General features: G+C 44.2%; 1 protein-coding gene across 11 annotated transcripts in view; it reads left to right on the forward strand.

Annotated features, from left to right (window-relative positions):
- RBFOX2 (RNA binding fox-1 homolog 2) overlaps nt 1-14567 on the forward strand; it is a 228669-nt gene that overhangs the window by 109152 nt on the left and 104950 nt on the right. The window contains exon 1 of one of the 11 annotated variants that reach the window (XM_056845897.1): nt 1306-1358. The exons of the other annotated variants lie outside the window; for them this stretch is intronic. Within the exon in view, the coding sequence (XP_056701875.1) occupies nt 1332-1358 (27 nt within the window). The 5' untranslated portion in view covers nt 1306-1331. Of the gene's footprint in view, nt 1-1305; nt 1359-14567 lie in introns of those variants that run through there. 11 annotated transcript variants of the gene reach the window in all.

Raw genomic sequence — 14567 nt, forward strand, 5'->3', positions numbered from 1 at the left:
ACTAAATCACATGAAGGACATCAAATTTACTGGAAGGTCAGTGGTTCCCTTGCTTTCAAAGAAAAGCTTTCAAGTCCTCTGTTGCAGGCTTCCCCATCCCTCCCCTTTTAGCATCCCTGGGCCGGGAGCTCAGCTTTGGAGGAAACAGCAAAGCAAAACCGGATCGGGTAGTGTCCCAGCGTAGGGCTTTAATTAGGAGGACACCGTCGGAGCCCAGGCTGAGAGCGAGCGAGAGCCGCAGAGAGGTTTTGCCTCGGATTTTGCCGCTTTCTAAACGCGCATTGCCCCATCCAAATTCTCAAAACTAAAAAAAAAAAAGCCCCCATGCAGATATTGTCGAAGGCTTTTACGGTCAGAGTTCATTGGTTCTCGTAGGTTATCCGGGCTGTGTGACCGTGGTCTTGGTATTTTCTTTCCTGACGTTTCGCCAGCAGCTGTGGCTGGCATCTTCAGAGGAGTAACACTGAAGGACACTGTTACTCCTCTGAAGATGCTTGCCACAGCTGCTGGCGAAACGTCAGGAAAGAAAATACCAAGACCACGGTCACACAGCCCGGATAACCTACGAGAACCAACCCCCATGCAGAGTTTTGAGAATTCAGATGGGCGGGGGAGAGAGAATGTGCATCGAGAGAGCGGCCAAATCCAAGGCGAACCCTCCCATGCGTTTTCTCCCCTAGGCCAGCGGCAAATCTATTTTTTGGGGGGGGGTTTTTGACATTGCAGGTACGCCTTTTTGCAGAGTTCCCGCTGCCATGTGCGGGCGTGCTCGGGAAGCTTAAAGGGGCTCCGGGTAAAGAAAAGGGGCAACGGCGGCGCTGTCCAACCCCTCCTGGCCTGGAAGGAAGCGGCGGCGTCCGGGCAAGCCCGCCGGGGCCCGTGCGAGGTTGCGCGCGCGCGCCCAGCCCGGGCAGAGGATGCCAGCGCGATCCCAGCGGCCCCCTCTGCCTTGACTCTGCAACCGGCCAGGCGGGGGGGGAGGGAGGTGGGCGGTCCCTGGCGCTGATTAATTACCCTAGGCATTCGGGGGGCGGGGCTTCCAGCAGCCATCTGGCTGAGCGATGGGAGGGAGCTGCGGAGAGAGGCGGGCGGGGGAGGGAGGGAGCGGCAGAGCAAGAGCGAAGAAAGGCAGGCAGGCAGGCAGGCAGGCGCACGAGCGCGAGAAGAAAGGGAGGCGAAGCAGGATCCAGGGGGCAGCCCCGCCGCCGCCGCCGCCCCTGCCCCTCGCTCGCCGTGCAGACGCGGAGGGGAGAGGAGGCCCGGCCACAGCCCCACCTGGCGGAAGGGCGCCTTTTTCGACCCCCTCCCCCGCGCCTCCCCCGCTGTGGTTTATGGAGAAAAAGAAAATGGTCACTCAGGTAAGGGGGCTGCCTTCCGTCCCCGGGATCGGGGGCGTCTGGCGGCGCTCTGGCTCTCTCCCCGCCCCCCCTCCTCCCGGCCAAGAAACACCCCCCCCCGGCCAAACCCCCGCAATCCCTCCCCCTGGGAGCTGCAGGAAGGCTGCCGTGCGCGGAGCGTGTGCGCGCAGCCGTCCCCTCCTCGCTCCGCTCCCTGGCAAATTCCTGTTTCCTGTGCTGTGCAGCTGCAGCTCAGGAAAGACCCTGTGGGGATTCGCCTACCTCTTTGTCTTGGTGCGGAGGAGGGACTGCAGAGGTGCGGGAGGGCTCGCCGCCAACTCGTAGCGGCGCGAGGGGGCTTCCTCCTGCCCGGGGGCAGGTTGCAGTTCGTGCGGGGGCTGCTGGAGGGTCGCAGCCCCCGGTGCTGCATTTCGGCTCTCAAGGTGGCGTTCTCGTTCTGCTGTGTGCCGATAGTTGGGAGCTTGGAGCATTTATTTATCCTCATCGGCAGCTTAGGTTTCTTTGAGAAATAAGCCGATGGGGTGGTCTTCGGTAGATTTTCTTTTTAATTGTCCTGGAATTCTTCTTGAACATCACTGTGTTTTACTCAACAAATAGACATCCCCCCCCCCAAATCCCCTCTTCGTAGCAGCAGTGCATGGGACATATGCAGGTCCCTTTTGCGGGTCCAGCCGAATCTGCATTTTAATGGCTAATATGGGACATACAAAGGTAAACATCCCCCCCCCCGCACACACACACCCCATCATTTTTTCAGGTGTCTTGTCTGTGCTGAGTGCCCTCCAATCTGTGAGCTCTACTTCAACTATACACAGACTCAGGAAAGGAGCTGCTTATCGTTTCCCAAGGAAACAGGGTTTGCTCCGAACGCAAGTGATATTTTATCAGATAATTTGTCTAGGGATAGAGAGCCGTCATTTTCCATACGCTGCAAGGAATGTTATCTGACAGTGCTTTTGTTTTTTAGGGCCTTATTTGGGAGGGTGGCGGAATGATTTTTTTAAAGCATGAAAACCTCATAGGAAACTAATAGGGAAATGAGAACCGTTTGGGAGGGGGGTTGTTGTTGATAAACAGAAGAGGGTAGGAAGCAGCATCATTGGAACTGGACTTTCCTGTTAATAGTTATATAAGGTCCTGCAGTGCCATGCAGAGATGGGTATCTTTTGGAGGGAATATTCCCAAGGCAAAAATGTTAGGAAACTTTTTAATGATCTGAATTTGACACATTCTTTAGAGCCCTATGTCATTTGACACAAAACTTGCAATATCACCCATACATCAGTATTATTTTTAACCAGATTCCTCTTGATTATGCTTTGATGAGATCATGCATGCCTGACTTCAGGGAACACTATATTCCAGAAGACTGGCTAAGGAGGAGTTAGCTACAAGTCATGGTACCCATTTGATTTCTTCTTGCATTAATTTCAGTGGCTCAGAGACAGAAAGGTCTCTGTCCTTTGATGAATGCATCGCACAGGTCTCCCTGAATCTGCTGCCTGCTTTCAGTGTCTATACTTCTACCTTTTTATCTGGGATGCTTATCCAGAGAAAGTTTTCAAAGGAACAGTAGGCCGTCTTCCAAATGGGTTTAACGGTGCTTCTGTTTTCTTAGTAAAATGCAGCCTTATGCGCTTGTATTATATGGCTGTTAGGCACACATGAAACGGCCGTGTGTATTATATGTGTCTAAAGTATTTTTCTACATCCCTTGTGCTTATGTTTTATTGTGCACGTACAGTATTTGTGTGCCTTTGAACGTGGAAGTGACCGAGAACCCCTGAAGTAAGGAGAGGCAAGTGTGATGACTTGAAATAAGACTCTTGTCCATGTACACAGAAAGTGAAAAGGCTGTAATCCTATCAAGGAAGATTTGAAGACACTCAAGTGCATATGTTGCCGGTTTGCTTGCCCTGAGAGCTGTTGGCAGGGGATGCGAAATAATAGCAGATATTAGAATTGAGAAAGACTAAGCTTAGCTGACCTTGACTTATGACCCTGACCTGAGCATGTGCCATTTTCTTTTGTTCTAATTGTGTAAAACCATGCTTATACGTGAATATATATATGGCAAATTAAATAACAAGTATCCAAGATCCCTTAAGAAGGAAGTGCTTTGGTTCATTAGCATTAATATGGTTGCCTTTTAGGGAAGTAGATTACGATTAGGGTAGCCATGTTAGTCTGTCACTAGCAGTAGAAAAGAGTAGGAGTCCAGTAGCACCTTAAAGACTAACAAAATTTCTGGCAGGGTATGAGCTTTTGTGAGCCACAGCTCACTTTTTCAGTTACAGCTAGAATCTACCCTGCCGGAAATGTTGTTCAGTCTTTAAGGTGCTATTGGACTCCTACTCTTCTACTTTTAGGCTTTCTTGGGCTGATCCTTAATGTTATTGTATCTTTAGGATGGTGTTGTGGTATAATTCATTCTTCCGCTGCCATCTTTTAGAGTTGCAGTTCTGATAAGTCATGTTTCAGTAGAGGTTTTATTTGCTGCATGTATGAAAAGTAAACTGTTCTCTGAGGCTGCTAAATGTGCAAGTGACTGAGGCCTAACATGCACGACCATTTTTGGTCAGTATTCTAACACCAGTAATATTGACTCCTTTGACAGCATGTTTACATGAGCCATGAGTAGCAGCAATCGCTACAGAGAATGGGGGAATGCTTTTGTATTCTGCATCCCTGTATCAATTGTGCTAGCCAAGTATCTTATTCATGGCCCACTGATGCTATACCACTGCTGGTATAAATTATAAAGGAGGAAATCTGCAACCAGTATCTTCAGTCAGAAACCAGGAGAATCCCAATGTTAGTGAACTTTACAATATCGTAGAAAAAGTTAAAAGTGTCCTTTTTATGTCAATGGATGGATGATCTGATATTGAATTCTCTCAGTTAACTCCACTGTAATATAAAAGAGTAAGAATTTAGTAGCACATTAAAGGCTAACAAATTTCTGGCAGGGTATGAGCTTTCCCCGTAATACGGTATATATGTGAGGTTTGACTGAGAAGGAATCGGGCAGTATTGCAGAATCTGCTACATACACTTAAGAACCTTAATCCAGACTCTGTTGTTGCAATTTTATTTGTGGTAGAGAGTTGCGGTCTAATGTAAAAAGACTTCTGCCAGAGAAGTGCCGTTGAAAACGGACAATGGTGAAGAGGGGGCTGAAATAACATTCAGTAGTTAATATGCTTTAAAATTAGGAACCCCAAATTTCTAACTATGCACAAAGCCTCCAGCTTATAAAACAGAAGTGCCCCAATTTGATTGCAGTTCTAGTTCAGGGAAGTCGAGTCTTGAGTCCAGTTTGTGGACTGCTAACTGAGGATGAAATGGAAAGTGAAGGGAGGAGTGTGAGGTGAGAGAATTGTATGTTAAAGAACCCCCCCCTTTTTTTGGTTATGCTTTGAAATTACTAGCTTCTGGAGAACCAAAAGCCCTCCCTTTTCTTGGACAGCCAAGTGCCTTGCTGGCGTTTTTCTTCGGTATCTGTTTCCAATCAGAGCTGAAAATGGGGGGGGAAGGTACTGTGAGTTTCTAAGAGAGCCGAAAAGGGCGTGCTGCCCCTTTAAGCCGTTCCGGCAAGCCCATGTGGCAGTAGCCTGTTCTGGAGTGTGTTCCTGTGCAATGAATCACCCATTCCATTGTCTGCTCCCCCTCCCCTCCTGCTTGGAGGAATGGAGCCTTTCACCTGGGCCGCTGCCTGCTTTTAGTTGCTGCTCTTAGCAGGAGGGGGGGGGCTGTTTGCTGTAATTAAAAGCAGACGGAGGAGAGCTGCTTCTTTCAGAGCTGCTCTTGTGCTGAATGTGCCTTAGGCTGGGGAGTGACATTTCTGCCCTTCCTGGTGGGGGAATAGGTAGTACTCTTTGCTGCGGGAGGGTGGGTGGGGCAGCGCTGCCGTTCCCTTTTGTGGAAGTCCAGAGTCTCCTTGAAGGATTATTCGTCTCCATTTTGTAAGCCCTCCAAAGTGATGTGGCTCCATTCTGTCAGCGCTCTCCCCCCCCCCCCCCCGCTCTCCACCCCCATTCTCTCTGGGCCTCTAGCTAGCACCGTTTACATTGGCATGTGTGAGGTTCACTGTGCTGTGCCCAGAACTTGAGGTGTTGGGTTTATGGATTTGAGACTTGCCTCTCTCTCTCTCTAAAAAAGAACCAGCAGCTGCTTCATATTTTCCAGTATGTTTTTTTTTCTCTGTCCTCCTCCCTCTTTGCTATAACCCGTTCCTTGCCAGGCCTCACGCCAGCCTGTGACAAACAACTGTAGCCAGACGTTGCAATCTTGGTCTGCTTTTTATAAAAGCACAAATGCAGGAGCTCCTTAAATGGAGATTTGATTTAAATCTGAGCAGCAGCGTTCTGCTTGGCAGTGTTCTGACTCATTAGAGGCTGCATGCGCTTGCCATCCCCTCCCCTTCTCTGTTGCCCATATCTGTTTTCTGATCTTTGCCTGCTCACCCCTCCAGCAATGGCCAGACCAGATAAATGCCTCTTTTGTTAACTTTACAATGGGATTAATGCAGGTGGTATGCTATACCTAGAGCAAGAGCAGTCGCAGGGGGTGATGGTTATCTTGTACTACTGATACATAAACAATATTCTGTTACATGGAATTATATTCTTTGTTTTTACTCTGAAGACTCATTTTGGAGACAGCTGCTCCTCCTCCCCTTCCAATATGTTGCAGGATCTCTCGCTCTCTTTGCCTGCCTGCCTGCCCACGCCCCAAGCAATGTATTACAGAGCTTCTTTTATCCTTTCAGAAAGCTCCCCCTTATATCCACCAACACTCTCAAGCACTTCCCCTTCTTATAATTCACCCTTTTCTGCTGTAGCTGTCACCTGCACTTGAAATAGCACCCTTTCTGATTCTGTTTCATTTTCTCTCTCACCACATGGATTTTCCCCTCTTCTTTTGATTGCAGAATTCACATTTGTTTGTGTCCCCTTTGTAAAGATTGCAGCTGTCGAAAAGTCTCATTCTATGGATTTGTGACCTTCAGTTGTCTTACCGGTAGTCTGTGGCTTTGGATGGAGCTTTTGATAAATGTGAACTGGTGGCATGTGTTGGTTTCATTCATCTAAGTTTATATCTATTCCCCCTCTCATACAGACTTCCCTACTTTAGTACATTTTGCATCCCCACCTCCCTCCCTAAGTCCTCTTCTGGGATAACACTTAAGTTATCTTGACTATGACATTACTATGGCCCAGTCCAGGGGTGTCGAACTCATTTGTTACAAGGGCCGGATATGACATAAATGTCATTTGGTTGGGCCGGGCCATGCCTTGACAGCTCAGATCGGGGCTGGGTGGGGGTAGCTGCCCTGGCTGGCTCACTGGCCGGATAAGAGCTCTCAAGGGGCCAGATTCGGCCCCTGGACCGTATGTTTGACACCCCTGGCCTAGTCTGTTAAGTATATGTGCACATGATGGATTGTGCAGTGTATTGAATGAAGATCAGGTCACTTCAGCCGTGCAATTCTGGACTCAACTTGGGCGCATACGTGGAAGCATTCTGGTGCCACTTGGAAAACTTGCCACTGGCAGGCCTATCTTTCTAAGAAGAATTTAACTACTGGTCTTTGTGATGACTTTGATGTGAGAACAAGCTTGCATGTGTTTCTTTTGGGTATGGGCCCTTGACTTCTTCTTGGAGTAGAGGAATATATGAAAAGCCTTTCAAAAACTATTTTAAGATGATCTTGGGAATATTGTGGCCTGGTAAGCATTTTCAGAATCCTCCTTTCTGCTGTGCTTTATCGGGGGCTTCCAGCCTGCACCAGAGCGTAGGTGAGAATGCTCCAGGCTCTCTCAGTCAGTGGCCTAAGAAAGGCAGAAGCTGCATTTAATGATTCTTAGCAGAGAAGTTGTACAAAGGAGAATCTGATACAGCAGTACCATTTGCTCAAGTCCATGTCCCAGGAATAAGTCACAGCAATTTAATACATTTCTAGTTGGGGAGATAAGGTGGCTTAGAAGATGGAGCCCAGGACTGGGAATTGATAGATCAGAATTCTATTTTTGGATAGTCTTACTGGAAAGTGTGTTGCACTCATTAATTTAACAACGTTACGAAAATGCAAAATATTGGTTCAATATTGCTTGGAGAAAAGGTCCCAACATGATTTATTAGCTTAATGGACTGTAGAGAGTTGGCCAGAGTCATTTACAGATAAGGGCACAATGATGGCTCCCTGTGGAAATGCATCTTATGGCTATGAAGCTAAGAGCATGAGTTCTTTGTGATGGCTGAGATTACAGGGAATTAATACTGCACATCTTCTAATTGGAAACTCTGGCCTGCTAGTGAGAAAAGCAATCAGAGGGCATGATGTTGGTGCAGGCATTTATCAGTACTCATTTGCTATCAGCCACCTTTGTTTCTCCTTGCATTCCAGATTTTCCCCCCTGCCTTTGTGCCATGATTATGCTCCAAGGAAAAGCAGAATTCTACAACCTTATACATTATGCAAATTAAGGAAGTTTAGGGTACTGAGAACACGTTTTGCCCACAGAGAGCCCTGCTCTCCTCCCCCTTTCCCCAGCTTCCGAGATTTTTGCCACAGATTTGCACATGTACTCTCATACCTGTACAGAGTGGTTAGTCAGTAACTCATGGCATTTTGCCTTGGCCACTCAAAGAGAAAGTTGTCAAGCCACTAAAAACCCCATCCCTATAGAAGAAAAGACCCAGTCTCTTAAGTTGCCATTCCTGAGTAAAGTGATTTAGAGAGCAGTAGTGGACCAGCTCCAGGTCTTTGTGGATAACACAGGCTCTGTGGACCTTTTCAGTCTGGTTTCAGATTGGGCTGTGGGACAGAGATGGCCCTGGTAGCCTTAGATGATTATTGCCATCTGAATGCAGACAAAGGCCATGCTTCTCTTGCTCCTATTGGATCTGTCTGCAGCCTTTGATACAGTAAGTCGTGCTACCCTGTTGAGGTATTTGGAGGCAGAAGTAGGTATCAGGATGTGCCTTGGACTAGTTCAGCGTGGTCTAGGAGCCAGCGTGGTATAGTGGTTAAGAGCGGTGGTTTGGAGCTGTGGACTGGAGAACCGGGTTTGATTCCCCACTCCTACACATGAAGATTAGCGGCAGAGGCTAATCTGATGAACCAGATTTGTTTCCCCACTCCTACACATGAAGCTAGCTGGGTGACCTTGGGCTGGTCACACTCTCTCAGTCTCACCTACCTCACAGGGTGTTTGTTGTGGGGAAGGTGATTGTAATCCAGTTTGATTCTTCCTTAAGCAGTAGGGAAAGTCGGCATATAAAAACCAACTCTTCTTCTTCAAATTGCTTCTCACAGATCTAACTTAAAGGGTTCCATCGGAGAACTGCTATCTTCAGTGTCGGAGCTGTCTTGTAGCATTCGATAGAACAATCTTATCCCTCCATGTTATTCAACCTCTGTGTAAAACCTTTAGGATAAATCAGTTGTAAATTTGGAATTGGATATCATCAGTATGTTGATGACACTCAGCTCTGTTATCTGTCTATCCAAATCCAGCAGTGATGTGGTAGGTCTTCATCCACTTCCTGACTGCAGCGGTCAAATAGTTGAAAGTGGAGGGGGGAAAGTTTTGGGGGTTGTTATTTTGTTTTTGGTTGTAGCTGAGGATGTTTTTAACTATTATTGTAAGCCACTTTGAGCCATGAAGAAAGGCAAGATATACATGTTTTATTTAAAAAACAAATCAACAAAAACTGAACCCAGAGAACACAAAAGTTATGCTGGCTGGGAAGGTGGAGACCTTGAAGGGTTTTGTGTTTTCCACTTTTGTTGGGGTTTGGCTGAGCCTTGCCGACTCTGTTAAGAGCTTAGGGGTTGTATTGGATCTAGCACTGCTGCTGGAGAAAAGTTAATGCAACTCAGCATTGCTGATAGATGGCCATCTAACCTCTTCTTAAAAACCTCCAGGGAAGGAGAGCTTACCACCTCTCGAGGAAGCCTGTTCCACTGAGGAACCGCTCTGTTAGAAGATTCTTCCTAGTGTCTAGATGGAAACTCTTTTGATTTAGTTTCAACCCGTTGATTTAATTTCAACACTTGATCAAGGCTAGACAACTGTAATGCACTCTACAAAGGTCTCCCCTTGAAGTTAACTTGGAGATTTCAGCTGGTGCAGAACATCACGGCTCGAGCATTATCAGAAGCTGTGTGGCGTTTGCATATTACTCCCATTTTTGCAGTCCCTCCACTGGCTGCCCATCAGTTACCAGGCTCAATTCAAGGTATTGGCCATCACATACAAAACCTTTTCTGGCCTGAGTCCATCAGCTCTCTGGGGCCACCTTTCCTCCATGCTCCACCATGACAGCTTTACTCATCTAAGCAGGGCCTTCTACAGGCGCCACCTTGCAAATGGGCAAAATGATGATGTCAGGAAGGCTCCAGTCATCCTGGCTTTCCGCAAAATATGCAAAACTGAATTATACAATGGGCTTTTTTTAATACAGGTAATGGGTCTATACTGCAACAAAATGTTTCAGAAAGATTCTTTGGTAAAGGAAAAGGGATTGTGAACTAGACTACTGAGTATTGCATGTAGTCTTTCACTAAATGTGTGGTCCTATTGTGTAATTTCTTCATTATTTAATGTGTCATGCTAATGCCTTGCTCCAGCTTGGTTTCAGCTCTGTTTTCAGATTTCTGCAATCCAAAAACCCAAATCCTTTTTGCATTGATATCCCGTTCCTGTTGGTTTAATTGTCTCCTGCTGCGTGATCCACCTTGACTCCCAGTGAGAAAGGCAGACTACAAATGACGTTAAAGGAATAAGATCCTGTGTTCTGATGAACTACCCTTAAAAGAAATCTAGAACTTCTCAGCCTAACATACCTCGCAGGGTTGCTGTAAGGATAAAATGGAGGAGAGGAGAAGGATGTAAGCTGCTTTGGGTCCTCATTAGGGAGAAAGGCGAGGATGCAAGTGAATTAAATAAGGTGCTGAATTCTGTTCAGTACTGAATTTCACTGTTGACTTGGGCAAAAGTCGAATCACAGGGCATGCATAAAATCTCACCTGTGCCTCAGAAAGCTTCCTATCTTTAATGGTTGGCCAGGCCAGAGCCTTTTCCATTCCTCTATATTGTTTTTTAAGACCCATTTCTTCAGCAAAGCCCTTCCTGTGCCATCATAAACTCCTGCTTCCTGCATCTTCTGCATCTTCTTGCACCTCATTGTTAACTGAAGCAATACTATGAGCTTCTAATTGAGCCATATATGCACACGCATGATGCTTGATGAGGGGAGCTGCAATAGAGGAGCAGTGTAAAAGCCTGCTCAGTATGATCTGGTTGCTTGCTATAGGTTAATTTCAGATCAGTAGCAGTGTTAGTCTATAGTAGCAAAATACAGCAAGAGTCCAACAGAACCTTCAAGAACGAATTTTGTTAGTCTTTGAGGTGTTACTGGACTCCTATTGTATTACATTGTGGGATGTTATTTTGGGGTCAGACATTTCTATGGTGCAGTGATAATGGGAGTATCTAACCCTGCTGTGAATTATTGCTTAACTGATTATTTTTCTTTCTCTGGGGTTTCTTCCTTGGGGACTTTAAAGTTCATCTTTCCCCTCCTTCCCCCTTTTTTATGGATCAGACTGTCCTCATGCCTGCAAAGAGTGAACTGCATCAGCAGAGTATTTAGTTTTCTAGTAGTTATACAGTTTGTTTCTTGACTTGGGGAGGTTTGCTCTGTCTCCCCGTCAGTTACAGAACACTAACTTGCTATAACCATAATCTGGAATAATAATTTATAAAATGTAAATAATTTATACAATATAAAAAAGTCCATTGTTAAATAATCCCTTAGATTTGACTGCAATGACGTATTTATACTGTGAAGTACTCAGAGATTGACTGACTGCTTCACAACTGTGGTCTGTTCTCTTGAACACATGAAGCTGCCTTATACTGAATCAGACCCTGGGTCCATCAAAGTCAGCATTGCCTACTCAGACTGGCAGTGGCTCTCCAGGGTCTCAGGTGGAAGTCTTCCACATCACCTACTTGCCTAGTCCTAGTGCCAGGGGAATCTGGGACCTTGTGCATGCCAAGCAGATGCGCTACCACTGAGCCATGGCCTCCTCTTCCTTACACATCTACGAAAGCCTGATCCTGTGCAAGGACAAGCTCACTTTCTTCCCATAAATTACATGTAAAAATCTCTTTTTAGACTCTTAGCCCATTCAGTGGTTCTCACAATCTGCATTAAAGAAGCTATGATTTCTGCTGATAAAATCAAAAATGAATTCTTCTGAGTATGGAAGTCAAGGTTCAGTAATCTATCAGAGACTGATCTTGAAGGACCCCTGTGACCCCACCCCCGGAAAACTAGCGGAAGATTCACATTTAGAGGTCATAGAGAGCTATTCACTAGACTGCAATGGATACAGATTTTAAATTGAGGCTTCATTCCCTGCTGCAGTTTGCTTTGGTTGGCATTTTTGTTACAATTTGGGGACCCTATAAATATTTAGACTGCTTTCTCTGAGATCAGATTTGTGTTAAAGAATGCTAACTATTGGCTGTCGATCGAACCATTGTATCTACTGTCTATCGAACCATTTCTGACTGCCATGCTTGCCACATCAAACAGTAGATCCTGTGGCCGCCAGTAAGAAGTAGGAGCTACCATATGTCAAAACTGCAGTAATCAGTGTAAAGATGGGAAGGCAAAGGGCAGCTGAATGAGTGGTGCTTTATAGCCAGAGTCCTTATTGCAGCAGCCTCCTTATGAAAACCTTACTTTTTATTTATACGACTTCTTGTCTGCCTTTCTAACAATGGGGCACTCAGGCTGACCTGGAGTCTTCTAAAAATTGGAATTCACCTTTTCTAACTCAGGTAAGGTATCTAATATGAGGTCTTTCCTTTCTAGTATTCAGCACTGGTTCTTGTATACAAGCTAAGTTGAAGTGTCAAAGGTGAGACTGGGTGGAAGGTACAAAGGGAGTGACAGCGGATGAGCTTGGGGGCAAGGTGCTAAACTGGGAGGAGAGAAGTCTGTAGTGCACTCACTAATTTGACAAGAGGTAGAAAGATGTAGAATGAAACATGGAATAATACAAAGACTTGGAGAAGGATGTTTTAGGGGTCAACAAACTGCGGCTTGAGAGCCGCATGCGGCTCTTTGGCCCCTTGAGTGCGGCTCTTCGAACTTGGTTTGTTTGTTTGTTTTTGAAAATTTTATTGGTTTTTATAATATAAATTTTCCATGTTAACAAACAACAATATACGTAATATTAAAAACTAAATCATAGGTAATGTTGTTATAATTGTTTAAGTGCTAAATAAAAATAAAAAATAAAGGAAAATTTATTGACTTCCCCATCACCTCCGTCCGCCTCTTAATAAAGTATTCTATCCCATCGTGATATGGTCTGATCTTAATTATTCTTATATCTCAATTAGGTTTCAATCACTTTATGCTATCAATATAATTGATTACGTTTCTTTATGTTAACAATGTCTTCTAGATCAGATTAAAAGGTACTCTTCCATTTTCCCCAGTCCTAGTTCATATTCACAATATTTCATCCAAGCTCCCCATTCCCCCATAAATTGAACATTGTCTTTTTGATTTAAAATAGCTGTAAGTTTTGCCATTTCCACCAGTTCAAACATTTTCATAGTCCAGTCTTTTTTCCCAGGAGTGTCTGCCCCTTTCCATTTTGCTGCATAAAGCAGTCTTGCAGCTGTAGTCGCGTAAATCAAAAAAGTCCTTTGTTTTAACAAATAGTCAGGTATCATACTTAATAGCATCATTTCTGGTGTTTTGGGTATATTTTTTTGTACTATTAGTCTTAATTCGTTATATATCATATCCCAAAAATCCTTAGCTTTGTCACAAGTCCACCACATATGATAAAAAGAACCAACTTCTTTATTGCATTTCCAACATTTAGGGGATGTCTCTTTGTAGATCTTTGCAATCTTCTTAGGCGTTAAATGCCATCTATACATCATTTTATAGATATTTTCTCGAATTGACTGCGCATTTATTCCTTTCAGGTCTTTCGTCCATAGTCTTTCCCATTTGTTTAGGGCAATATCATGTCCCACAGTTTGAGCCCAATTAATCATTGTTGGTTTGATTATTTCCTGCTCACAATAAATTGTTAAAAGAAGATTATACATTTTAGAAATCAGTTGAGTATTGTTATCTAATAGCATCCTATGAAATGGCGATTTTTCTTTAGAGAATCCATTCTTCATATCTTGTATAAATACTGATTTAATTTGATGATATTGAAGCCATTGTAAATCGTCTTTAAGTAACTGAAAGTCTTTTAGTGAGCTTTTCTTTCCTTCCCAGTTAATTAACTCTTGGTAAGTGATAAATTTGTCCAATCTAAGTGGGCGTAATGTCAACATTTCTTGAGGTGATATCCACATCGGTGTTACTGGTTCAAGAATATGTTTATACCTCATCCATATATGAAATAAGGAGGACCTGATTATATGGTTACGAAATGATGCTTGTATTTTAATTTTACCATACCATAAATAGCCATGCCATCCACTTATATTGTTAAATCCTTCAAGATCTAACAAACGCGAATTGGATAAGTTCATCCAGTCCTTTAGCCATACTAAAGCGGCCGCTTCAGCATAAAGTTGAAAATTAGGTAGTGCTAAACCTCCTCTAACTTTAGAGTCTACCAGATGTTTATAAGCAATCCTCGGTTTTTTCCCTTGCCAGATGAAATTTAATACGTCTTTTCTCCAGGTATCAAAGTATTTAACATGTGATATTATAGGCAAATTTTGGAATAAGAAAAGCATCCTTGGTAGAATGTTCATTTGGACTGTTGATATACGTCCCAAAAGTGACAATTTTTTATTTGACCAAATGATCATATCAGTTTTTATTTTGTCCCATAGTTTAAGATAGTTATTGGTTATCAAGTCTTTATTCTTTGCCGAGATCCAGATTCCCAAATATTTGATCTTATTAGCCTTCTCCCAACCTGTATATGATATAAATTCCTGTTGTTCTGTTTCTGATAAATTCTTAAATATTGTCTTTGTTTTTTCTTGGTTAACTTTAAACCCCGATACATTTCCAAAATCGTCCAAAGTTTCCAACAATATCTTCATTGATTGTGTTGGGTTCTCCAAGATTAACAGAAGATCATCCGCGAATGCTCTCAATTTGAATTCATGTTTTTTAATTTTTAATCCGCAAATG

Source organism: Euleptes europaea, chromosome 3 (genome assembly GCF_029931775.1).
Source record: "Euleptes europaea isolate rEulEur1 chromosome 3, rEulEur1.hap1, whole genome shotgun sequence".
Lineage (NCBI taxonomy): Eukaryota > Metazoa > Chordata > Lepidosauria > Squamata > Sphaerodactylidae > Euleptes > Euleptes europaea.